Below are 27,293 nucleotides of genomic sequence, written 5' to 3' on the forward strand. Positions count from 1 at the left end.
GATGCTCCCAGTAATAACACAGTAAAGGGGCCTCCGACTGACATTTAGAAGGAAATTCACTGATCCCTCCCCCTCCATGTGCCAATCTGTGCCCCCTTCCCCCCAGCTCAGCCTCAGGAGAGCGACCATGGACCACCTTTCTGCTGGGAGACCTCGATGCTCCATCTCCATGATGATTCAGGCACATTGTTTGTGCAGTGCAGTGAGCGCGGCCCCCTGAGCACCTTATAGATGATGTGCTCACTCACCCTCCTTCCCCCATCCTGTCACGCCTCAGGTCTCTGCTTCCCGGACACCAGCTGTCACACAGGAAGCCACCGCCTCTCCTTCTCCCGCCTCCTTCGCTGGCTGGAGCTGCAGGATCATGGCCTGCAGAGTTTCCTTCACCATCTGGAGCTCTCTCTTGAGAGACTGTGCGCACGTTGTTAAGGGGCATAGGGGAAGGTGACGGCAGCCCCCGGGGACCTCGTAAGGCGCGTGAGACTGCCAGAAGCAGATGGGCACTGCTATCTCATTGCAGCCTCAAGTTCTTCCAAATTGTAGGAATTAAATATTAATACAAATTTTACACTTCTTTTAAGAAAGATTGCAATTTCTACAAGGCCTGGGGTTATTAACTACCACAAGTGCAGTTTCAAAAAGGGAAAGGAAGAATCAGCTCTGAGACTAAGACAGATGGCCAGCTGGGATTCTCCATGATTAGGGTCCATGCAGCAGTAATTCCTGCTAAGTCCCAAGCTGGGGCGGGGCAACTGTCACAGCCAAGAGCTCTGCCAGTGCAAAGGCCAGAAGGCTGGGAATCAGGGCCTCCTCGAGAAACCCCGGACTTGGGGCCACCGTAGGTTCACACGAATCACGAGTTACGGTCCCTGCTGGTCATCACCAGCCTTGTCACTGGTGCAAATCCCTTAGAACCTCAGTTTTCTCATGAAACAATGACTTCTAAATCCCTGTAGATGCTAGTTTGCTGCCACGTGTTATTAAATTCCCTAGTTCTTGTAAAAAAGAGCTATTCGTACTTGAGATTTGGCAGAGTGCAGGGAGCATGCCTTTTCAGGGTTTCTTTGTTTTCCTTCAACTGTTGGGTGCTTAGTTTCCTCACCAGTAAAGCTGTTTCTCACAGAGAATTATACGGTATAAATCAGCTGTTATTCTCTTAAGAAATGGGCTCTACTTGGTGTTTAAGCTGGGGAACATTTAACTGACGGTGGTTTTTCTATCTACCCCTCAGTCCCCCTTCTCTTTCCTTTTGTACCTATAGTCAGAAACTCTAAGATAAACAAAGGATGAGAGGTGGGCTGAATTCTTTTAATTTAACAAGCAAACTAATTTCACGTCGTCCAACAGGAACGAAGGGGAAACAGAACTATGTCGACACCACTTAAATACCATTAAATTTCACAGCAGATCAGACCACTTGCATGTTACTCGACCAGATAGGAAGAAAACAGAAGGTAGTTGCAGAGGGCTCACCACTCAGATACTGTATAATGTTATTTTGTGTAAGGACAATGTCAATGCAGTGTCAAGAGAAAAAGGCAACCTTAGGTTATGACGTGCAAAGCTTTCTCTTTTTTCCTCAATAAGGAACTCCAGAGGAGCCTGGGAATTATGCAAATAAACTTCTCTTAAGCGAAAATGCTGAACCACCCCAAAAAGCTTTTGGCAGCTTTTCATCCTTAAAGCTTCACCAGACTCCATCATTTGTGTAATTTATATACATTTACTATGATGGTTCATTCCTTGCACTTGAACTTGAGGGGAATGAGGGTGGGGCTGAGGGCGTGCGAGGAAGAAAGAATCCGATATACTTTTTAAAGACTTCTTTTTCCTCCATTTCTCTGGACAGCCCTGGTAATCTTTTGTGAAAACACATACCGCTTTATACAAGCAAAAGCAAAAAAAAAAAACAAAAAAAAAAAACATAGGACTTTCTGTAAGCAAAAGTGTAAGTGGTCCCAGACTGAACACCAAGCTGAAGTTCAATCACAAAGTTAGGCTGCATTTACAAAGCGTAGGCACAGAGCTCAAGTACTTTATGAATCCTAACAAACTCCTCAGATAGAATTACCTTTGCTATTCAGCCTGGCACTACACACCCCTATTTGTAATATATTAAATGGTGACAAAGGGTCGGACAGAGAGAAACCAAACCAAAATGAGATGCTTCTTAAAGAACTCATCAAATTTCTGGCTCTTGCAGAATACACTGTACAAGTTTGTAAAAAGAGAGTGAGAGAAATGCGACAAAAGGAAGAGCGTAAGTTATACAACTAAAGTAACACAGCCCCTCACACAGCAGGTCCACTGACATACAGAGGTGTCAGAAGACAGGCTCTGAGCTCCGGGAAGCTGGCAAATCACTTACCGCTTTAACTGTCTCACTTATAAGATGCAGATCCTATACTTTCTTCACAGGGCTAGGGTTCAAAGAAATATTTTTCTCTTGTGAGCGTGTAGTGCCTTTTGTGAGGGAGCACGAGATTTAAGGATAATTTACAAGATAGCAGAGGTCGCAAACACCTTTTGCTCAAGCTGCGCTAGACATCAGGAATCCTGGAACCTTCTATAATGAGCCTATCATCATCGAAATGACTAAAATCATGTTTTTATTTACAACATAAACTCTCTCTAACCAACCTGATTGTATGATTTCTTACTACATGTGAGTTCCAAAACATTTGAATGTAGTGAAATGGAGGAGAATCCAGGATAAAATGTGGAGTGGGGGCGGGGGGAGCAAGTTGCAGAACAATTTGTATAAGGAGATTTTGAAATCTAATTTTCAAAATTTTGAAAATTTTGAAAAGAGAGAGAGAGAGAGATGAGCTATTTCTAGCTAGAAAGACAGAGTGGTGAATTTCTAGGTATTTGCACTGGGAAGGAGATATAGCCTTTTCTTTCATACTTCTGTAATATTCACAATGGACATGCACACTTTCATATTTAAACAGATGTGTTTATAAAAGAAACCACGTGAACCACATTTCACCATTAAGCAGTTGGGGAGATGAAGGCATAGAGATCCTCATTCTTTTCTTCACTCATTCAAGTATTCAAATATTTCCTGAGCTCCTACTGTGTGCTAAGAAATGACCTGGAAGTGAAGGAGTGAACAAAGTCACTGCTGTCACGTTGCTTAAGTGCCAGTGAGTAGAGCAACACACACACACACACACACACACACACACACACACTCCCTCACACGTGAGGGCCGCGTATATGGACTGTGAGATGGGAATTGTGTGTGTGTGGGAGGGGACTTGGAGCAGGGGAATGACACGACACTGGCTGCCTTCATTGTTAATAGATTACTGGGGGGCAGAGCAGAAACATGGAGATGACAGAAATAATTCAGACAAGAAAAGATCCTAGTTTGGACCCCGTCAGTGGCAGCGGAGGTGATGAGAGGTGGTCAGATTCTGGATATTTTGAAGGTAGAACCAACAGCATTTGGTGATGAACTGCATGTGGAATGTGAAAGAAGGAAAAGGCAGTGAGAATGACTCTCAGATTTCTTTTATCTAAGCCATGAACTGGAAAAATAGACTTGCAAGGTATCGAGAAGAAGACTGGGAATGTGTTGGGGTTTGCTGAGTGTGGGGAGGAATTTGATTTTGGATGTGTCAAACTGGAAAAGCCTACTTATCAGCCAAGTGGAGATGCCACTTGCCACTTGGCCACACAGGAAGCAGGCATGAGTCTGAAGTTGGGGAGAGATCCAGGCTGCAGAAAGGTACTTAGAGGTTAGATTGAAAAATATACTTTAAAAATATTTTCACAACATTTTCTCACTGTTTCTCCCATTTCATTAAGATCTAACAAAGATCTTAAGGCTACTAAGTAGTAGAGTAGGACTGGAATTAGATTCTTTAATTCCTAGTCCGATGAGCTCCTAGTTGAAGCCCATGGACATATTTGAGCTTGATTTTTGTCAAAGGGCTGAGCAAATAAAGTAAAACTCTGTATTGAAATTTTAGGTGTAAATGATGGAGGTGCTCAGTGCACCTGAGTGTGAGAATAGATCTCACAAGAGCTGACTGCTTCTTAGGATGCCTGTGCCATAGAAACATCTGTAGCTAAGTTTCCTGTCCCCGTAACAGATATGCCACCAGGTAGCGGTGGCATCGAAGAAACTTGGCACACTAGTTACAATAATGACACAAGGGTTGACATGCCAACATCTTTAAAACATGTTTGGAACCCAAGACCATTCTTTACCACCTTGGGATGGACTACACACATATTAAGCAAGTGCATAACTTCTTGATAGTAAAATTCTGCAAACCGTGTTTATAATTAGTAGAGGGGTAAGACACGTCTCACAGATGTCGTCCAGGAATATAGTGGTGAGACAGGATTGTCATTTAGGGTAGCCATTTGCAAAGGTCCTCAAATTCTTTCAAAGGGGTCTTTTGTTCATATATAAAACCAACTGAATGTGGCACTAGAGTTTCCGAGTGATCATTTTAGTAGCTGAGCCTTCCATTCATCCGACCTAGTTTGGTCCAAAGAGACATATCAGTACAGCCTTGAAACGCTTCTCACTGGCCAGATCGTCCTTCATAACGACAGTGATTCCCCTACAGCCACTACGGCCTGCAGGCCTGGGAAATGTACCTTCGTGGAAAGCCAACGGTGAGGAGCACAGCTGCTCAAGGGCACAGAGACAAGCGCTGCCCACACGTGACTTGCTTCGTGGACTTGGTGCTTGTCCCGGGCACTCTCTGTGGTGCCCACCTGGTGCCAGTACCCCACTGTGTCCACTCCCTCTCCCTCACTGTGGTCTCCAACTCTTCCTCTGCCCATCCCACTCCCTGTGGTGGGAGCTGAAGGGAAGAGCTGTGGCCACCAGACCTGCATCACGACGCCATGAATAACAGCCTCTTCGGGTTATCAGTTTTATCTATGAAATTCGCGATTGGGGCTCCGTGATCGTCATGGTCCCTCTTCTAGCTCTTTAGCTCCAGAAATGGAGAACATCCCCAGGGAGAGGGAGCAATTATCCCCAAACTCCTGTTACTTTTGTAGGTTCAAGCTACACACTTGAAAGTTGAACCAGACAGGCCTCTTAAGGGGGTGTGACATCTGATGCATTCACAGTGCTGGCCTGCCATCGAGCTCCACGCCTTCCACACAAGCAGAGAGAACAGAATCCCATGAGGGCTTCCCGGACATGGCTGTAAAGGACCAAATGGAATCCGTCTGTTCCCATCTCATCTGTGACTCAGAGGCAGGCAGAACCGCCGGGAGGGCTTTGAAAGATGCCCCAGTGTCCCAATCCCAAGCAAACTTCTCTCCTTTGAAAGTGTGTTGTTGAAGTTGAAGGTGAAAAAAGTGAGACAACCCCCTGTTTAATAATCCACCTAAACTGCATAGTTTCAGTTAAAGAGTTTTGAACACAGAGGAACCATTACACGCAAAATGTTTTTCAAAACATAACTGCCAATTAGGACCCAAAATGACTGTGAAATTGTGCTAGAGACTCAGACAAATGCTCCTGGAAATCCGTCCTGACTGACAATGAAGGCCCCTCTCCTGTCCTGTCCTCAGACTCCAGGCATGAGTCACCTGGGCGACACTAGCTCTTTCAATCAGTGTTGCAGACATGTTGCAGACATTTGCCGCTGACAGGTTTGTGTTGTTATTTGGTCATGCTACGTGTAATTTAGTGAACCTGTCAGGATGATGAAGAGACATGGCCTGTTAGCCCCCTCAGATCTGTCAATCCAGTGTCTTCTTCGTGAAAGCAGGAGACTCCTAGTAGGCTGCCTGTAGCCCCCACATGAAGTCAGGGTACCCAGAGGGTCTGCGTAGAGACTCAAACCCAGAGCTGACCCCTGGCCACCCTCCTGGGTGCCACACCAATCAGGCTTCCCCACACATATGGTTTGTGTGGCAGATCCTGTGCCTTCCACACCAACAATCAGCCTCTTGCATCCAAGGCTAGAATCTTCTGGACACAGACGTCTGCTGTGGACTCACATTCATCACGTTCACTCCACATCACATGCACAGTGGCCTCTGGCAGAGTGCTTAATGGAACCAAACAAAAATATTACCCCCACCGCACAGTTCTTTCTTGTTGACAGCAAGCCGTTTCTTTCAGCCGCACTCAGCTTTGTATCTTTGATCAAGAATGGAAACAATCCAGTCAGAGTTTGGCTACAGGATTGCAGCAGCCTCTCTGGATCCCCAGATAAGTTCTAATTTGAAACAAGGGCTGCCTCTGCCGTCTTGTAAACATCTTTCTATCTCAGTGCATGGCGCTCCATTCAAATCTAAGTGCTGCTTTGTATGAGTTCAAAGTCACTTTCCTTGTATTTACTCTCAATCAGTGACACGGAACAAAGCCTGGGCCTCAGGGAAGAATCTGAGTTCAAATCCATATCGTGCTGTAGATTTTATTTGCGGGGGAGAGGGGCTGACTTCAGTACCTAAACCAGCACTTCTCAACCCTGGTTTGACATGTCCCCAGTGTGTCCCCACCTATCTCAGCAAGGATCAACAAAATTCTCAAAAAAACATGACTTCAATCAAAACTCTTACTATAGCTAAAAATGTGTATAGTAACTGTATGTTCCACAGAAGGGCCTGTCCTTTTATTTACAGGCATAGCTGCCGCCTGCTGGTCAAGTAGGACCACGGGGCTTGTGGCTGGAAGATTCTGCCATTGGTTAGAAATGACCTCGAACCAGCTACGTAATTTCTAGAAGCCTCAGTTTTCTCAGCTATCCAGTAGGGATAATAATCCCGATCTATGTATAGCAGTTTTTTTTTTCCAAGTCAAGTTGTTTTCCTTTCAATCTTAGTTGTGGAGGGTGCCATTCAGCTTCAAGTTGTTGTCCTTTCAGTCTTAGTTGTGGAGGGCGCAGCTCAGCTCCAGGTCCAGTTGCCATTGCTGGTTGCAGGGGGCGCAGCCCACCATCCCTTGCAGGAGTAGAACCAGCAACCTTGTGGTTGAGAGGATGCGCTCCAACCAACTGAGCCATCCGAGAGCTCAGCGGCAGCTCCGTTTAAGGTGCCGTGTTCAATTTTAGTTGCAAGGGTGCTGTCCACCATCCCTTGTGGGACTCGAGGAATTGAACCAGCAACCTTGTGGTTCAGAGCCCACTGGCCCATGTGGGAATCGAACCGGCAGCCTTCAGAGTTAGGAGCACGGAGCTGTAACCGCCTGAGCCACTGGGCCGGCCCCTATAGCAGTTTTAATAGAATTAAATGGTTTTTCATATAAGTCATTGTGTGGTTACTGAGTGATTCCTTCAAACATTTATTATAAAATAGTTCAGGGACTAAGTTGAAACCTCTTATGGGATGTGCTTTGAGCTTGTGACACACACTGAGAATGGTGAGGCAAATGGCCTTGGAGAACAGTTTTCTACCTAAAAACAAGCACTTACCCCAGAGAAAAACTATGTTAAACATACTTTCTGAATACAGCCTCACTTCGTGCCCATGAAAACCATAGAGGCTTATCAGTTGTTTGTGGTCCTGCTGCCACTGAAAATGGCTTGAACTGCCGTGGGAAAACTGAGAGGTTCTTGTTTACACACAGCTCTGTTCCATCTCAGCTTCCTCCATGCCACCAACCTTATTAAAGAGAAAACCCAATGCCCTGAAATCAAAATGACCTTCTAGAAAATTTCTAAACAAGAGACCACCACAAGTCCTGACTGCAGGTCTCAGAATGGCCAACAGACTCCACATGGAGCCTGAGGGACGTCCCACTGAGGAAAGCCCCCACCCGCTGGGCTTGGGCCACGGGTGGTCTGCAGGGCGCTGCCCCAAAGGGACCACCCACATACAGTCATTCGCCCATTTCCTAGGAGCTGTGTCCCCTTATAAGTGCTCAAATCTGTGTGATCCATGAACGTGGAATAAACAAAAATGCAAACCAAACATTCCACTGTTTCTTTGGCCAACCTCCTGATAATAGATTAAAGACCAGTTTTTTTAAGTGGCAGGAAGTTTGAGGAACAGAATGTCTACTTTTAAAAATCTACCTTGAACAATGTGAACATAATAGCTGATTATGTCGAAGAAATTTCCTGCTAAGTTTAATAAGCAAGGTCAAATTTAAGGTTATAAGAAGGAAGGAAACAGTGTCGACTCCATCATTAAATGTGGATCTGAATACTTGTGATTAAGATTAATGCCTGACCGCTTAAGGCTACACACACACACACTCAAGATAAAGTATGATAAGAACTGGAATTCTGAAAAGACAGCAATGAGAAGCAAAGACCAAAATAACTGCAATTCCCACCAGTCCATGTAACAAACATCATACTGCAGAATAGAAAGGATGATGAACGGAAAGTGTTTGTGCTGAAGAAGTGTTGACTTGTGATTAAATAAATGAAAAGATATAGGATGGGGCTGCATATCCCTGTGCACCCACCCATCTGCCCTCAAAGGAACAAAGCAGTGACAAACTGACCATCCCCACAGATCACTAGGGGTCACAGTGCTCCACACAGGTGCATGACATGCGGTGCTAGTAAACTCTCGCGCCATGTTGCTCACCGGCAGCCAGTTTTGATGAAGTTATTTGTATGTATGTGATACCAGGTATATTGACTCTTGTGCAAAAAGAAAGTGCAAAGAAATAACCCGAAGTCCTGTGAGTTGTGACACTCTTCTGCCTGTTACATGGCAGAACTATGTGGTAAAGAAAAGCACGCATGCATTTGGGTTTTTTGGTATTGAGAAAGCCCCTAGGACACTGAGTCCTGCACACCCAGCTTCCCACTCCGTGAAAACTGGATTCTGCTTTGGTCTCATGGTTGCATGTCTGAACTGCATGGCTAATTTTTAGTGGTCAGCTTTCATAACCAAAAATGTTGCCTTACCAAAAACTAGAGAGAAGACATTGGATAATCTGAGATCTGAGGTGTGCTGATCTGTAATAACAGCAATATCTGTCTGCTTCCGTCTGCTGAGGCATGGGGCAATTGTGTATCTTTTTAAGACTTGCTTTTACCAAATAACCTAGCTGGTGCTTAATGTGCACGACGAAAAGGATATGGATGAGGTCGTCATCATGACTGCGGATCGCGGTGTGAAGTTGATCTTCCAAGTATAACAACTTCTTGCCTATGGCGTCACATTTTTCTCCAAGTTCTGCAGAAAGCATGTAAGATTCCTATCCAGGAAAAAGAAGAAGGTTGCTGTAAGCTATAGACTTTTCAGGGCCGTGAACACATAGGTAAGTCACCCGGAGGCATGTTCTCACAGCTTCTGCAGCCCAGCAGAAGCGCGACAGAACCTGGAGGTCATTCTTGAGGAGACAGGAACCGATCGCTAGTTATCACCAGAAGAGCAGCTGTGTCGTCAGGCTCCACTGGTTACCTCCCGTATCTGCTCATTTCAAATGCTATTTCCAGTATGTCAGCTCCTCAAGAGGATTTATCCTGGGGGAAGCCTGAGTCTTCCAGCTGCATCCACAGGCAGACTGACAATGTAATAGGAATTGTAACCAAAGGGGCACTGGGGAGAGTCACAGGAGCCACCAGGCTGAGCCATAAGAGCAAAGAGAGATTCCTGAAAGGGTCCAGGGATGTAATGGTGCACGGAACATTTGTCTGCACACTGGTCACAGCCCCTGAAAGCTAGAATGTTCAGGAAACTTTAAATGCCACAAGGTGTGTATTATACATATGGCTGCTATATATGCAGATGTTCATTTCCTGTCTCCTTCAATGGAATGTAAGCCCCCTAAGAGGCGGCATGATAAATGTCCAGCCCCCTAAGAGCAGGGATGATGGGTCAGAGCCCTGGCACATGGTAAACACATGGCAGGCACACGGCATTCCTCAGTTCCATGAATGAACATTTAAGTCTTGAAACGCCGTCCTCCAATGTTTCCCCTTCTGACTTATATCCTCAACATTACCCACAAAGTGCCTCCTTTATGTCAGTTTCCTGCACAAAGCCACCACAGCAGTCTAAGCTCTGCCCTTCCACACCTGGCACTACTTGTGTTCCCTCAACTCTCTTAAATGCGACCTAACCTTTGCCAACTGGACTCACCCCACTGCCTTTCCACTGTCAAACTATTCTTCTTGCTCGTGCCCTGTCCTCCATTCTTCTCTGAAACCCAACCTTTCCTTCAAGGCCCCAAACAACGTTTCCACCTCAGAGTGCAGCAGCTCTGATCTGTGTGACGTTCTCACAACCCAAGTGAGTATAAATTTCCCATGGGCAGAGCCAAGGGCTCTTCATTCATCCCAGGACCTCAAGGGTAAGACATGATAGAGCCGTTAGCTAACGCCACAGTAGGAATCATGTTTCAATGTATGAATGTCTCGGATCAACATGTACACCTTAAACTTACACAATGTTATATGTCAATTATAACTCAATTAAAATAAAATTAAATAAATAAATAAATAAGCAGCAAAAAATGAGCTCAGAATTAAAACGTAACCAAATGTAAAAGTAACATTTTCCCACGTAATAGTGAGTCTTAGAAGGTATACTAAAAAGAATTTTGCATAAGGGAAACAATTAAGTTATCTATTCAAATTACTCTACAGAGTTTCTGCAAAAGCTATAATTATGAGCCAAAAAAAGCCCAGGTGTGGTGATATTTACTGTTCAAAAGTCCATAGGGATCATGAGTTCTATAATATTATAAGGAGTCCATGAATAACCATTAAATCCAGATATGTAATTTAACATTCACCATAGTAACTCCAGAATGCTTTAAAGTTTATATCCCAAATGACCAACCACATTAGAATAAAACAGTGCTAATGGGAACTATAAATTGCTATTGTAAATATTGGAGCACTCTAACATACTGCAAGAAAATGTATATACAAAAGCAAAGGAATGTAGTGACAACAACATACAAATTTGAGGACAGATGGACACAATTAAACAAGAAGGCATGCAAAGCACGCATGAAGATTTGCTCATAATTGGCCACAGCAGTGATGATGAGAAGACAGCAAGTATATAAAAATCACACACACATATATATTTTACTAATCCTAAAAGTAATAAGATTATCATCCAAAGATGCAGAATTACAGAGTAGACAAATCACATGGAGGCTGAGACAATGGGCAGTGAGTAACGCCCCAATCGTGCGTGAAATAAATGAGACACTAAGAAAAAGAACATCTGGAGAAAAATGATTGACAGTGGTGAAGCCACAAGTCATGCACGAAGGAGAAAAATAGTGTTAGTGGGAAAATATATACAACTGAGAATAAACTTAAAGAGAGAAAAAAACATAGAATCAGAATGTGGAACCAAGGAATTTAAACACTCTTAAATGGAATCAAATGAGTTGATCCTCATTTTAAGGCTAAAACAAATCTAAATCAAACCTGAATTAAATCATTTAAAATGTGGCTTTACATTTTTCCCCAAACATATAATACCTGCCTATTTTTTATTAAAATTATGTTCAGATTGTGCGAATTGGGGAAAGCAAGTTCAGACCATGTAGCAAAAACTTTAAATTGTTTATATCCTATGAGCTAATAATTCCACTTCCTGGAATCTCTCAACAAGAAAATGTATATATTAAAGTTTAAATATTTTTATTAAGGCTTTAAGTATGAAAAAAATGTTTATCATATGCACTAAATAAAAATACTTTTTATTAATGTAAAAGTCATTGTATTAAAAGTATGGGAAAGAAGAAATAAATGTACAACAAAGGGGATGGTTAAAATACGTTCTGGTATATCAATTTGTATTTAGCCATTAAAACCATTTTTAATACAAGAATATTTAATGATGAGGAAATACTCAAATAGGCAAAGTGTTAAAATAGTAACAATTATTTTGAGGGGCAGTATTAGAGCAAATTTCTATTTTCTTCTCTATACTTTGCTGTATTTTCCACACCTCTAAAATATAATTTAAAAAGTTGCCAAGAACAGTAATTCAAACCATAATGAAAAACTATGGAAAAAATACACCTGAATATTTAAAAAAACAATATTAAAGATAAAAAAGACATAACGCAGTTATGGAAACAAACTCAGAGAGCTCAAGCTTCATGACCAGAGACAAGGCCTGATGGGCCTTCTCAGGGGTCATTTCTCCAGCACAAACTCTGTCTGTTGGCCTCACAGATTCTGGTCCTGAACGAGTATCCTGAGTGTGAGGGAGGGTGGAGGTGGGGGGCATTACTTGAGGGGGCTTATATGGCTTTACTATAAGGCTCTCACTTCAAATCCTGGGAACAGAATCAGTTTATAATCTAAACTGAGCAGAGACACCTGATCTGATGAAAAATTCTGCTCTGTGCAAAGGAATCCTCTGTGTCCACAGAGAGCCGGGTGGGACCAGAGTCGTGGGTGGCAGCTGACAAAGCTGCAGAGGTCCTGCCTGTTAACCCTAAACTTGAGAGGCAGGTGGAAGCTCCTCGCCCACCTCCATGCTGTGCCAGGTACCCTCCATGCTGTGCCAGCAGAGGGTAGGGGCGGCCTTTTGGAAGCTGGCCTCTCTCATCAAGAGACAGTTTATTACTCCTCGGCCTTGAACGGAGGTGGGCCTTTGAAGATCCTTCAACGAATAGAACACACAAAGGTGACATTCCTGACTGCCACAGCCGGATCACAACAGGTAAGGTTTCTTCTCAGATCACTTGCCCTGGACCCTGGCCTCCAGGACTTGAGGAAGCACAAGCCGTGTGGACGGTCATGTGAGGGTGTGCGGCTGAGAGCCCCAGCCACCAGCCAGACATGGAAGGGACCGAGCCTTCAAATGAGTCCAGTCTCCACGTCCCATCACCTAGCCAGCACCCACACACTGTGGGGCAGAGGCAGGCCGCCCCGCAGCCCTGCCCAAACTCCTTACCCACAGGAGCCCTTTCTCAAGTGTGTTCTTTCAGGCCAAGGTCTCTGTACTTGGCAGAGACCCCCTGGCAGGAGAGCAGGGGCTCTGCTGCCTACTCTGCTTCAAGTTCTAATTTGATGTGTTTTCTTACTCCAAGACTTGGAGGAAAGGAAAAAACAAGTAAAGGAAATAGGAACTATTAAAGAGGTTTTGTTCCCTCATTCGTCTGTAAAGAAAGGAAGCTCCTTTCACAGCTGTCGTTCAGTAAAAGCCTTGGAAGTACTGGCATTTTTGGTTAAGCCAAAATAGTGAACTGGAAGTGAGGTGTACTGTGCAGGGGCCCCAGCTGGGGATTAGCTGAGTGGTAAGTGGAGGCCCTGTTTTAACACCACCTTGCTTCCCAGGACATCAAATGTGAGCATTTACAAAGGGTCACCTCAGTCAGGACTACTAAGAACGTCACACGGCCATCCCTGAGGATCTCAATACCTAGAAGCAGAGAGGACGGGGACTGGCAGGGTCTTGGGAACCATTTAGTTCAGCTCCTCCTTTTACACACACAGGAAGAGCCTCCCCCATCTGGCCAGTTCTTTCCTCTGGATCCGGTGGGCACACAGACAGGGGTTTTGGTTGGGCTGGCCCAGGGTGGGAGTGAGGGGCTACCAAGGGGTGACACAGAGCCTGAAGATGCATCACTCTTCCCTTCCCCCCTTGGGATGCTGCAAAACCGGCTGTGTTTCCTGGAGGGCTCAGCTTCATCTTGGTGGGGGAGGGGCCCTCTAGGACTCGGATACGGACCCGACTGGAGGTGGCAATGACTTCAAGCAGACAACCTGGGACGTAAAGGTGAGCTGGGACCTTCTTTGGTCCACATGTCCCTGACATGTAGGCTGGGAGCCCAGGAAAGGTGAGTCCCACGAGAGGGCAACGAGTTTCTGCATCATGAATAAGAACACGGAGCCTTGCTCTCTCATGTCCCCGTTGCCTTGGCGGGGACCCAGTGAACGTTGTCTGAACCGTGTCCCGTAGCAATTCAGGCATTGGGCTTCTCAGCATGAAATCCATAACGTTTGCTTCCATTTGTATTATTAAATTAAATGTGACAAAAAAGGGGAAAAAAGAAAAAATGCTGCATGACTGCCTGACTGATACTTGATCATTAAAATGTCACCCACTACAGTCGCTGGGATTGCTAGCTGCAGTGGAGTTTGGTAGGATTTGCAATTCTGAACTGATCAAGTACAAGCTGTTCAAAGTGTCGTTGGAAACTCTCCAGTAATTTGTCCCATCAGGCAGTCTTTTCCGCAGTTACAGTTATGGCTTTTCTTTCCCTCCCTCCATGCCACCACATAGCCCCGGGAGGAGCTATTCTCCACATGTGTCCGAGTGAAGGAAGCTTCAGCAAGTGCACAGTGGCCTCCCTGGGCCTTTCCCCTCTCTGCCCAGTACCCTCTGGCTTCCAAACCCTGCACATCCAACGTCTTCCAGGAACCTTTGGGCCCTGTGTCCCCTGCCTCACCTGACCACTGTCCCCCCACTGCCTGTCTCCACACAAGACGGAAGCAGCATGGTGTCCTGCCACCCCTGTGGCCTGTGACTAATGCTCTGCGTAGCTCTGAAGAGGCGCTCCATAATTGTTCAAACAACCATTGGAGACCTCTTTCTCACCAGGTCTCAAGGAAGCTGCCCTGTTTCTCAGACGGCATTACCCAAGGAGGCCCTGCGAAGACCTCGCTGAATAGCCCCTGTCCCTTGATGCAGCCAATGGCCTCGCCTGGGGTGATTCCCCTGCCGTGCGCCGGCCACAGCTTCCACACAAACATGCCTTTTATTGGCCTCAGAAAGAGCCCTGCGTCTCCCCGACTGCCCCTCCACGCAGCATGACAGTAGCACCAGCTCGGCTGGCGGCATCTCAAATATAATTTGCTTAACTCACCTCATGATCAAGACCTGTAGATGTGAATGTCTGGGCAGGAATTTCCAGCTGGGTTGAATTAGAGCTAATGTCAAATTTCTGTCCTGCTCACCAGACTCGTGATTTAAAACAGAAACGGGATTCCCTTTGTTGGGCAGAACTTTCCCATTAAAAAGACTTTCTACAAACATTTATCTATAGAAGTTTATGCTCAGATCCAAACACGCATTTAGTTGCTGGCCTGAGCAGATCCCTAAACCTCACACGCTGGTGGAAAAGCCACACAGTCCATGGCCAGCATCCCCAATGGCTTTTTACTTAGTATTGGTTCCCATAGATAAGTCCTCCCTATGGAATTTGGGAAATATCAACATTTAAAGTGTTAAAACTAGAGCTCATATTCAGAGAGTAGGAAATAACTGTTTTGATCAGAGCAAGTTCTGGTAACAATATCTCATCAGGCTATATCTAGTGTGATGAGAAAATCATATTAATTATCTTTATTCTGAATAGAAACTGCATTTGGAATAGGAAACTGTTTAGGTTGAATTGCTCGTTAGGCAGATACTGCCTATAGCTTGGAATCAAGAATGTTAAATGTTTTTTAAAATGCTGTCAAAAGGAGTTCTAAAAAAAGAGGCAGTCTGATGTCTGAAACGGTATCAGGTAGTAACACAAGAAAAACTTCCTAACTGAGGAAGTGTTGGCATGACTTGAAAATTAATGTGAGAGAATCAAGCAGCACCTGTTAGGTCTGCTCTTCACAAGCAAATGCACTGTGCCGGGTGCCATGCTGGAAGTCGTCAGTTGCTTCCACCCTTGCCAGGACTGGGGGTGCCGGGAGGAGTGGGGACAGGAGCCCCATCTCGGATGCCCTACTCTGATTTGTCTTGGTCGCATCCCTCTGTTCCTTGGCCATGTGATAAGGCATCTGCCATAGCTGCCTATCTAGAAAAATATTTAATGTGGCCCGTGAAAGTCACAGGCTACACAACAAAGAAAGGACAGGTGACAGAGCAGTCTTCCCTTGTGGTTATCAAGCTATCTGCATTTATTGATTGCTGAGCCATAGCACTATTTAAGTTTAAAAAGAAAATTTTAGGGCGGCCGGATGGCTCAGTTGGTTGGAGCGCGAGCTCTGAAAACAGGGTTACCGGTTCGATTCCCACATGGGCCAGTGAGCTGCGCCCTCCACAACTAGACTGAAGAACAATGACTTGGAGCTGATGGGCCCTGGAGAAACACACTGTTCCCCAATATTCCCCAATAAAAAAGAAAAAAAGAGAAAAATTTAAACCCCGCACTGCACACATACCTACAGGACTTAGAAGCCAAAAATGAGACTTGAGCCCCATGATGTTTGTTCTGTTGTTAAGTTTCCTTCCCTCTCCCATAGCTTGAGGTAAACCAGATGTGATTACCACCATCCGTGAGCTTGGCTGATGCATTAAAGCATTTACTTAGCTCGGTATTAAAATCACAGCCTTAAATATGTTCCTTTGGGCTGTTTTCCAAAGTATTTGCTTGGCAAATACATTCCAGGAATGGTTTTCTTTTCTTTTTTTTTTTTTTTTTATTATCCACATAAAGAATATTTACCTCAGACAAATCCTTGTCCATACCACAAAGAATATCTTTCACATCTATTTGAAATAGATTTTATAAGTATTCATCTTTCCACGTAAACACTGAATTCTGCAGTCATTGTGTAAACGCCAAAAGCGGATGCACAAATTAAGACACTAAAGGTACATCATTATTACTCCATATAATGCAAGTATTCATCCAAATTACAGGGCTACATCCTGAGTAAGTGGTATTTCTTTTAAAAGCATCCAGATGTCATAAGTGGTAAGGGAAGCATGTGAACTATTTAGGTGTCTTTAGGTCAGAGAGAGCCATGAATTGTCTTCCAGTATCTGCATGCTTGTCACAGGGGTTCTGACAAGTTCTAAATAGAACCAATGAACAGAACCGATGAAAAACAATTGATAAAAGAAGAAACTGCCTGATAAGTCATATGTTGATTGGCCTGTGGTTTCCAGCTATATTTTATATTACATGATTATTTAAGAGAATTTGGTCTGTTTTCCTTTTAGCATACTTCATTTGAATGAATATCAGAGCTGAATGAGGCCAAACTGTGTTAGAACCTTCTGAGGAAAGATCTATTTGTAAATGATATTCATAGCATCAGCGTGTAACTAAATAATTTCTGTTTAACACAAGGGTTCACAGTCAGGGGAGAGTGACATCAAACCGTAAGACCCTTTTGTATAAGAAAATGAAAACAGAATGCAGTTGGGGGCTCCATTTAAGGGGAACGTACTTTGTAAGCTGCCTGCTGCTGAGAAACACTGAACTCTGCAGAGTAAAGAGGACCTAGGAGAAAAGAATCAAACGCCAACTTTCATCTCTGCTCATTTTAGATTTAAAAAGATTTTGAATTTCTAAACGTTTTTTGTAAACTATGAGACTACCAGAATTGCTGTTTTTAAATACCTGATCCAGGGTGTAGCCCTGGGTGGGCGGGGCCTGCTTTACACTCCCGCAGGAGTTTCACAGAACCCCAGTCCAGGCCCCCTGCCTCAGCCACTGGGGGGGGGGGGGGAAGTTCTGACAACCAGCTGGTGGGGGACAGGAAGGTCCTCACTTACCTGCCCGGGCCCCAAGAGGCGAGGAGATCAGATGCAGCCTAGGTATGGCAAGGGGGCAGTGTCAGTTCATTTTCCAGAAGTGTGAAGCCCTGCGTTAAAACTCTCTCAGCTGTGCGAAGGAAACCACTGTGCATGCGCCGGGTAAGGCTCCTCTGCCACGAGTGAGGAATCAGAGCTCGCACCCCGGCCGTGGCCATCCTCTGTCCACCCCTCAGTGTGCAGTGAATGACAATAAAGTGCCAAGATGAAGGCGTCCCCCAGAGCCCAAGGTTGTTTTCCTCAGAATTATTTCTAATTAGTGTAAGAACTGCCACAGGTAAACCCTGAGAGCCCAGAAAGTTGTTCCAGAATGTTCCAAAAGCAGGGGAAGCAGGCAGGTCAGAGGAGCCCACTTCCTTTCCTTGGGCAGGTGAGGGAGCCTGACAAGGTGACGTTAATTAACTGAGAGAACCAGCAGGAGCCAGCTGAGGACAGGAGATGCCCCTCCTGGACCAAGGCGAAGTCAAGGCCAGGGCAGAGCCTGGTAAGCCCTTTTGTTCTTCTGGGGTGAGTGTGTGAGTTCCTAAACCTACTTATGCCAGTTGTACTGAAAATTCTAGTGACATAATTTAAATAAATGTAAAGCAGTGAAATATTAGTGTGAAAAGAGAGTTCTTATCTCCATGTTTTCAACATATGGAAAAAACAGTTGAAAACCTTGGAAAAACTCAATATTTCAGAGAGAGAGGAAGAAAAGGAGGATAGCTTTGCAAGTGCCCTTTTAAGTTTCCAGCCCACTTTAAAGAATGCAGTTAGAACCTGGACATGGCGTTATGGCAGAGATATATGCAGAGGGCCCTGTGAAAAGTGTCAGCTGACCTATGCAAACAGAAAGCCTTGGGACTCTAGCGAATGATTAATAAATAAATATGTGTTTTCAGTTAAAAAAAAGCTTCAAATGAACATGTGTCATTTTTTATGAGTCTTTGGCTTTTTAATTAATCAACCAATTACCGACCCTGAGTGCACCCTGACGGCCGCCACTGCTCTACTCTTGGGTGAGACCACTGGGTTTGGAATCCAGAATCCTAAACTGTTGTGAACACAAAGGCCCAGCTCTTCACGCCCCAGCTCAGGGCTTTCTCTTCAATGGCACCAGATGAAAGCAGCTGACAGGTAAGTAGGCATTTCCTGTGTTGTCTCACAAACTCCAGGTGGGAAAAGTCAGCAAGGCATAGTTTCAGGACCTGCTCTTTTTCTTTTACCCCGTTTCACTGGTGAGGCGACTGGCCCTTTGAGAGCTCAGGTGAGCCAGGAAGTGACAGAGAAGAAACAGAATCACGTCTGCACCTGCCTTCTGACCAGCATAGGTGTTTCTAGAATTAGAAATCAGTGCAAGACAGTGAGGACACAGGTCTTCACCACAGATGCCTTTTTTCCAGCTTTCTTTTCACATGAAATTGAATAAAACGGAATTGGGAGATGTCTGCGACAATCTGTGGAGACCTATGTGATAGAATAAAGCAAGCCACACTGCCTGGTGTCCTGCTGCCACTTCTTTTCATCACAGAGATCTTTACATGCTGGCCACTCACACTACATGTGATGGCTCAAAGCGGCTGGCCCTTCGGACTCCTCTTTTAGCCTCTTCGGTGGCAGCTACTGGCTCAGAAAGGAAGCCGCTGGGGCGAGAAGTCGGGCAGAGTGCTGCTGTCCAGGAACTGGCGGGAGAGGAGCTGGCTTTGGCTTCGTAGTTAAAACAGAAAGCAGCCCAGCAGGACAGGCTGCAGACAGGAAAGAAAGAATTCTGCAGGTATTGTGGCCAGAACACGAACAGGAGAGAGCAACCTCTGACATCATACAGCTGTTACAATTCTACTGGCTCTATTTCCTATGCTGTACGCCACATCCCGTGACTATATAATTATAGTTGACATTCCATAATATTCAGCTTCAGCTTCAGGTGTGCAACGCAGTGGTCAGACATCTACACTGTCCCTGAAGTGGTCTCCCTAATGAGACAAGTGTCCATCTAACCCCCTACATAATCTTTACAGCATCATTGATTATATTCCCCAAACTGACTTTCATATCCTCGTTGGCTATACTGTGACTACTAATTTGTCTGACAGTTACATTTTTTTTGGTCACAGCTCACTACTATTTACTCAATTTAAAATTCATGATGTTGGTGGCACAACTAACCTCTGATTTGTTTCATGTCTTCAGATTTCAAATATTAATACTATATTATCTTGACCACATGAATACTGAATAAATGCCATTGTCCATAATCTTAATAAAAGAAAATAAACGAAAGAAAAGAAAAAAGAAAGAGCAACCTCACAGGGGAGGAAGCTGGCTCACTGCATCCCCAGCTCCTGTCTGGCTCCCAAGAGATTTTTGTAATGTCTCTAAACCAGGGCTGATTGCTTCCAGAGCCCAAGGAAAGGCTCGCAGGAGAGTCGCAAGGAAACTGACAAAGCCCGGGGCTCTCCCAGCCGTGGGGCGCACACTACTCCTGGCCCTTGGTCCGGTGGCTGACCTGCTCCACAACCAAGCCCAAGGCAAATGACTGTGGGCCCCACTGTAAAATGAGGAAAAGGTGCAATCACAGGGAAAGCTTTGATTAGTGACAAAGCACTTCTAACACAGCACAGGCAAAATGGGAGAAACCATGTGGGCCCGATAAGCACACTGAAGGCTTTGGCAATCCATCTCCCTGCGGAACTCCATAAGAAGTGAGTGATTTTTCATGGGAGATTTGGGTTAAAAAGAAATTGACTGCCTTGGGGCATTATGCTTCCATAGAGACGCCAGTGTGGGATGGCCAGACCCAGCAGGGTGTTCCAAAGCTAAACCAACTCAGAGCTGCAAAGCAAATAGACACTTTCCCCACAAGATAAACACAAGTACCTGGACTTCATCAACTCTCTGGCAAAGCCAGGCAGGAAAACAAAATCACCTTTCCAACCAGACCCTTGGTGGTGGTCTCTCTGTGCCTTCAGTGGTCTAAAATCCTCCATCCAAACACAAACAAGGTGTTTCCTTTATCAAACCTTAATTTTCTTAGATGTCTCTCATGATTCATTGCTGACTCTGCTTCTTGATCCTGGAAGCAAGATATATCATCTTAAAAATTTCTTAGAGGTGGTATTGTGGCTGCCAGAAGGAGTGCTAGGCACACACAAAATACGTTTTTAAGCCCGTATGCTGTGTCATTTTTCGATGCATTATTTTACCTAAATCTTCCCAACAACCTAAGGAGATAGTTTTCCTTCTCCTAAGTTCCTGTTTCGGATACTTTTTAGCAGGTAAGAAAATACAGTCTGCTTTTGGCCTGGAAGCCTCAGGCTCCTTTCATCATTTTTTACTGTCTTCTGACAGTCCTGAGCCAAGTGTAACTGATTCAAACATCTCCAGCATTGCTTTTAAATAGGTGGATGTTATTTTAATGATTTTAGTCACTTTTGAAGTTCTATACAGTAAATTTCACTCTTTTTGGTGTAAAGTTATAGATTTAGACATACGCATACAGTCCTGTAACTACCACCACAGTCAAGATACAGACAGATCCATCACACACAAACCCCCAAATTCCTTCATTGCTCTCTGGGAAGCATCCCTTCTCCCAACCCAATGCCTGCCTGGCAACAGCTGATTGGTTTTCCGTCCCATAATTTTGCCATTTCCAGAAAACATCTACCATCTTAACATTCCTGCCACTCACATCAAAGGACGCCCACCCTCCAAGGGGAGTGTAAACCCTGAGAAGCAATGTGGGGACAGCACTGGGCCCGGGCATGGCAAGGATAGGAAGATGGCACTGAAAGCTAGCAAAAACTTTCAAGTTCCCTCTGCTCTCCCTACCCCCCAAAAAAGCAATGAAAACTACAGGAAATCCTCACTATTTCAGAGGGTGAGTGGAGCTCGGGGGGCTCAGAGAAGCAGATGCTGGGGCCTCCTCCTCACCACGAACCTGAAGTGTCACTCTACAACAAGGCACCAGTCTTTATTCTCCTTGACTCTGAATTTCCTGCGTTCAGGCAAACTTAGCTCTGTTTTCCTACAGCCACATTGGCAGGTGTAAAATCTCATGGAGGAAGAATAATCCGCCTGTAACTGGGAAAGTCATCCGCCAGAGAGCCTGGAGAGACACATGGGAAGGAAGGATGAGAGAGAGGAAGGAAGGAAGGAAGGAAGGAAGGAGGGAAGGAAGGAGGGAAGCAAGGAAGGAAGGAAGGAAGGAGGGAAGGAAGGAGGGAAGGAAGGAGGGAAGGAAGGAAGGAAGGAAGGAGGGAAGGAAGGAAAGAAGGAAGGAAGGAAGGAAGGAAAGAAGGAAGGAAGGAAGGAAGGAAGGAAGGAAGGAAGGAAGGAAGGAAGGAAGGAAAGAAGGAAGGAAGGAAGGAAGGAAGGAAGGAAGGAAGGAAGGAAGGAAGGAAGGAAGGAGGGAAGGAAGGAAGGAAGGAAGGAAGGAAGGAAAGAACAGTGGGAGGAAGGGAGGGAGAGAGGAAAGAAGGGTGGAAGGAAGGGTGGAAAGAAGGAAGAAAGGAGGGAGAGAGCAAGGGAGGAAGGATGGAAGGAAGGTTGGGAGAGAGGGAGAGAGGTAGAGAGGAAGGAGATTCCTTCCACAGGGCCACAACTGCTGAACCAGTCCTGACCTCCAGAGGCGGCAGCATCCCAGCGGACCCCACCCCATATCTGGCTTGGCTCCTGCTTGCCCTGGCACTGAGCCCCTGCTCCCACTCTAGAGAGCCAGGCCCACCTCAGAAGCCTCAGCCCCGGGGCCCATAGTTTCTCCCACCCAGGTCTCATCCTCTTGCCTACAGGGCACTTCCCTCCACACCAGAATATTCTTTCCAGCTGGCCAGCTGCCACAGGAAGCAAGCTTTCAGCAACTCTACCAAGGGCACCAGAAGCCAGGCTTTCGGGGAGGCTGCCACCTGCAAAGTCTTGACTAACAAAGGAGCTGAGATCATCTGTGGCTCAATTTAGAGCCTAATACGATGAGGCCGGTGGGACCCTAGAGAGTGACAACAGCCTGCTTTTTCATGAGGTTATTCAATTCAAATACATCAATTTTCCAAGCAATCCAGAGGCAGTGAACATACGTTGTCATCAAGTGACTGCTCTGTAAAGACATGGCCCTGCAGACAGGCCACAGAGGCTGGCCCAGGTGGGGGACGTGTGGGCGACATTCTCCCCACATGAGTTATGGCAAAGACCCAGAGAGTGGGCACATCTAATGTCAAATGTGAGGCATAAACGTGAAGTGACACGTTCCTCCAGCTTTACCACACTTTTGTTTCCTTTTAATATTCAGAACCCCTGGGAACCTGGCCAGAAAAAAGAGCTCCAAGGCCTCCTGCCATGGCACTGAAGTTGAAAAAAGAATTCCTAGAGCCCTTTCATTAAAGGGAATAGTGTTAGGGTTAGAAAGTAAAATGAGTGACAGGTGTGGGAGGGAAAGGAGAGATGACCAGGGAGACGAGGAAAGGGGAAGGGAGAAGAAGGGAAGACAGGGGAGGGGAGGGGAGTGGAGGGGAGAGGAAAGAAGGGAAGGAGAGAGGGGGAGAGGGAAGAGAAGGGGAGGGGAGGTTTTCTCTGTTAATCTAGGTTAGCCTTGGGGTAAAGTGTTAAATAAATCCACATTTTAATTATATATATATATATATATATATTTCATAAGTCAAGTAACTATTGGGGGGGGTTGATGAAAATAGCAGATGAAAAACATTCATTATAATCTTGTTTTGCCAAAAACAATTAATGGGATATATACGTATATTTGAATTTTAGATTCTAATAAATGATATGAAATATAGATTCTAAATATAGAAATATATGACATATATAGTACATACAGTAGCTATAACATACGAGGTCTGACAATTATGTTTGCGAACTTGTTGCAACGATGTTGCTAAACTTTTTTGATATCAGAGGGATTATTCATTATGAATTATACCAACTGGACAAACAGTTAACCAAGTTGACTATTTGGAAGTACTGAAAAAGCTGCGTGAAAAAGTTAGATGAAAATTACCTGAACTTTTCACCAACAATCAATGGCTCTTGCATCACGACAATGCACCAGCTCACAGGGCACTGTCTGTGAGGGAGTTTTTAGCCAGTAGACAAATAACTGTATTGGAACACCCTCCTTACTCACCTGATCTGGCCCCCAATGACTTCTTTCTTCACCCAAAGATAAAGGAAATATTGAAAGGAAGACATTTTGATGACATTCAGGACATCAAGGGTAATATGATGACAGCTCTGATGGCCATTCCAGAAAAAGAGTTCCAAAATTGCTTTGAAGGGTGGACTACGCACTGACATCGGTGCATAGCTTCCCAAGGGGAGGACTTGGAAGGTGACCGTGGTGATATTCAGCAGTGAGGCATGGAGCACTTTTTCTAGGATGAGTTCACGAACTTAAGTGTCTGACCTTGTATTATATATATAGTAATTATATATTAGACTGTATAATCTAACTATAGCCATTAAATTAGAATAAAAATAGAACTAAATATGCCAAAAGGTTTTCATTTTGCTCTTCTATATTTTAAACTTCTACAGAAATTCTACATGATTTTCTAATCATATTCAAAAGCTATGAAAACTTTTAAAAGTTTATATGGTTGAGAGGGAAGCCCTCCCAGTATTGTCTGCCGTCACTGGGAGGGTGGCCCCTGCTGAGGCTACGGGATGGACAGATCTCACCTGTTCGCTGCCAGCGCAGTGAGGAGAGGGATCCAGATGAGCCTTCCACTCTTCGAACGCCTGCAGAGGGGTCTTCCTCTCGTCTTCAGAGTGGGGCCAGGGGGAGACGACCGGAGAGACTGTACAAGCAGCTTCCCCGAAGTCATCTGTCTGCCTCTCCTCTTCTGCAGACCTGCTGCCCCTCGCCTCCTGGAGCTGCAGGCTCTGGATAAGCAACCGACAAGCTTCCAAGTCAGCTTCCCACACTTTTCCAAGCAATGGACACTTGCAGCTAAGATAGAGGGGAAACAAAGGCATAAAAATCAATTCAGCGAGGTTCCATCATACCAAGTGAACAGCTTGTCTACCTGGCTTAATGTTTGCTAGTCATCTTACAGTTGTCAACTTCATTTTACAGACGGATGGATTATGAAGACCAGAAGATTCAGAGGGGCCAAATTTGTACACCACCAAGAAGCAGTAAGGTAAGTATTGGTCCTTCTTAGCTGCTTGGTCTGCAGAGACATCCAAGAGCTGTGCATTTTCCCAGACTCAGCGGCCCGACACAAAGCAGTCCCTGCTCAGGTCTGTGCTCCAGCCCTTCTGACTTTCTCTGAATCCCCAGCCCTGCCTCACTCGCCCTGGCTAAGTACTTTTTCATGTGCCTCCATCTGCTTAGACTCTGCCTCCCCCTATGGCCCTGAGTAATGTAAATGACTGAAGCAGGGCAGAGGTGATATTAACCATAACAACGGGTATTTGGCCTCAGTGGCAGAAAGCAATAGAGGGGCATGGACTCCAGCTACTCAGAAAGACATATCCCTTTACAGGGAGCCTATCATCGCTCAGGCCAACTAACACAATGAGTAAGGTAGACTCAATGTTCACAAAATTTTGATTTTTTTAATGGAAAGCCAAAAATCTGTGATTTTAAATGGAAATATGTTTTTTTCATCCATCTATTCAGCTTCAGGTTGGATATTTTCTATACACCTTTCTTCCATTTAATAATCCTTCCCTCTATTATATCTAATCTACTGTTCAATTTACCAATTGTATTCTAAATTTTACTTTATTTTTCCATTCCATAATTTTTATTTGATTTTATTTTACATATTTCAGTTATCTGCTGAAATTGTCCATCATATCCTCTATCTTCTTGGAAATATTAATCATCATTATTTTAAAGCCTGTGTCTATAAATGATGAATTCAGAAGAAAAAAGAAAGAATGAGACAAAAGCAATATTAGAAGAGATATTAGCTAAGAATTTTCAAATATTAACAAGGGAGATCAAACCACACATTCAGGAAGCACTATAATCTCAAAACAGGAAAAATCAAAGAATAAAAACACACCTAGGTCCATCAGAGTGAAACTGCTGAACACCACAGAAAAAACCTTTGAAAAGCAACCAGAGGAAAACAGACATTTACTTCAAAGGAACAATAATATGGGTGACAGAAATGGTGGGAGCCAGGAGACAATAAAACATCTTAAAAATGCTGAAAGAAAATCACTGTCAATCTATAAATTATACAATCATTTTCAATTTCCTTCCAAAGTAAAAATAAAATAAAGATGTTTCCAGATAAATAAAAACTAAAAGAATTCCTTGGCAGCACATCCATAATAGAGGAAATGATCCCAGCTGGCAGTAGCACAAGCATAAAGGAATGAAAAACAATGGGAAGAGTAAATATGTGGGTAAATCTAAGTGAATATTGATGTTAAAAAAGAAACAGCAATCGTAATTTCTTTTGTAGTCTAAAATATAGAGAGAATTAAAATACATGACAACCAGCACAAATGGAAGGAAGAAATAAAGACAGTCACAGGTCCAGAAAGTAGTAAAAGTGCTTAGTTAGATTAGATTTTACATAGTCAAGGATTCCTACTGAACCATTTATGCTAGTCAAAAAACAGAAGTTAAAAGAATATAAAACTGAAAACTAATATGGGAGAACATTTTAAAAATTAAGAATACTTAAACATTGCTTTAAGGAAAGAAGACAGGAATAACATGGTACAGATGGGGAAAATGGTAAAATTGAAATATTTATCCCAAAATATATTAAGAATGATATTAAATATTAAATAGATAAATACTGTATTTAAAAGGCAAAGATTTTAGACTAGAACACAAACATCAAAATCCAATTATATGTTGCTTACAAGGGACATACATTAAATGCAAAGATGCAAATAGGTTGCAAGTAAAAGGATGGGAATCATATGTTACAAAGGCATTATTAGAGATAAACTGGAGTGGGGAACAGGCAGTCATGTACTGTGCCAATTGGATATCACTGTAAGAAAAAAACAATCAAATCATGAATACTGGCTCACACCCTACAAACATCAATTTCAAGTGGATTGTAGATAAAAATGTGAAAGATAAAACAGGAAAACATCTAGAAGATAATATAGGATAACATCTTTATGACTTTGTAGTAAGCAAAGGTCCTTAAACAGGACATAAAAAGTACTAAACTATAAAGAAAACAAATGTTAAATTTGGCTTCATTAATATTAACAACTTACATTCATCAAAAAAACACCATTGCGAGAATGGAATGGTAAGTCACAAAGTGGGAGATGTTTGTAATCCATGTAACCAACAAAGGTCTAATTCCAGAATATAAACAGAAATAAATCAATAAAAGAGCGACAGACAACCCAGTTTTTAAAAAGGGCAAAGACTTGAACAGTTTACAAAAGAGGGCATCCAAATGGCCAATAGGTAACTTATGAAAAGAAGCTCAACTATCCGCCATCCGCAAACAGCGTATTAAAACACAGTGTGATGGATTGCACATGTTGGAAAAGATATGACGCTATTTCCACTGGCATACGCCACTGGTGGGAGTGTACAGGAATGTCTCTGAAATCTCTTCAACAGTGGACTAATGTCAAAAATATGTCAATCATAGGACCCAGCAATGCGACTCCGAGGTACGTATTTGATGAAATGCATGACATGTACAGTCAATTCTCATTCTTCACAGTAGTTCTCTTCTATAAAGTCACCATGAACACAAATTAGTGAATACTGAACAAGTGGTCCCAGGGGAATCCAGGGTTCCCGCGAGGCTCTGGTCACAACATTTTCATCAACCAATCAATAAATAGCCTTGTTTTATGTGTGTTTCTGTTTAAAGAAACCTTATTTAATATATATTGTCAGTTCATTAACACTGAGCCCATGGCCACTTCAGTATCTTTAATTTTTATAG

At 44.0% G+C, this 27,293-nt stretch overlaps 1 protein-coding gene across 1 annotated transcript in view; it reads right to left on the bottom strand.

Annotated features, from left to right (window-relative positions):
* Positions 1-5,760: 5,760 nt before the first annotated feature.
* The window catches only part of DISC1 (DISC1 scaffold protein), a gene marked incomplete at both ends in the record, with an annotated part of 280,468 nt that continues 258,935 nt past the window's right edge, over positions 5,761-27,293 (bottom strand). The window contains 3 exons of the mRNA XM_081039321.1: positions 5,761-5,772; positions 8,984-9,145; positions 24,079-24,349. Of these exons, the coding sequence (XP_080895447.1) occupies positions 5,761-5,772; positions 8,984-9,145; positions 24,079-24,349 (445 nt within the window). The remainder of the gene's footprint in view (positions 5,773-8,983; positions 9,146-24,078; positions 24,350-27,293) is intronic.

Source organism: Rhinolophus hipposideros (assembly GCF_964194185.1).
Source record: "Rhinolophus hipposideros genome assembly, chromosome: 26".
In the NCBI taxonomy this organism is placed as follows: Eukaryota; Metazoa; Chordata; class Mammalia; order Chiroptera; family Rhinolophidae; genus Rhinolophus; species Rhinolophus hipposideros.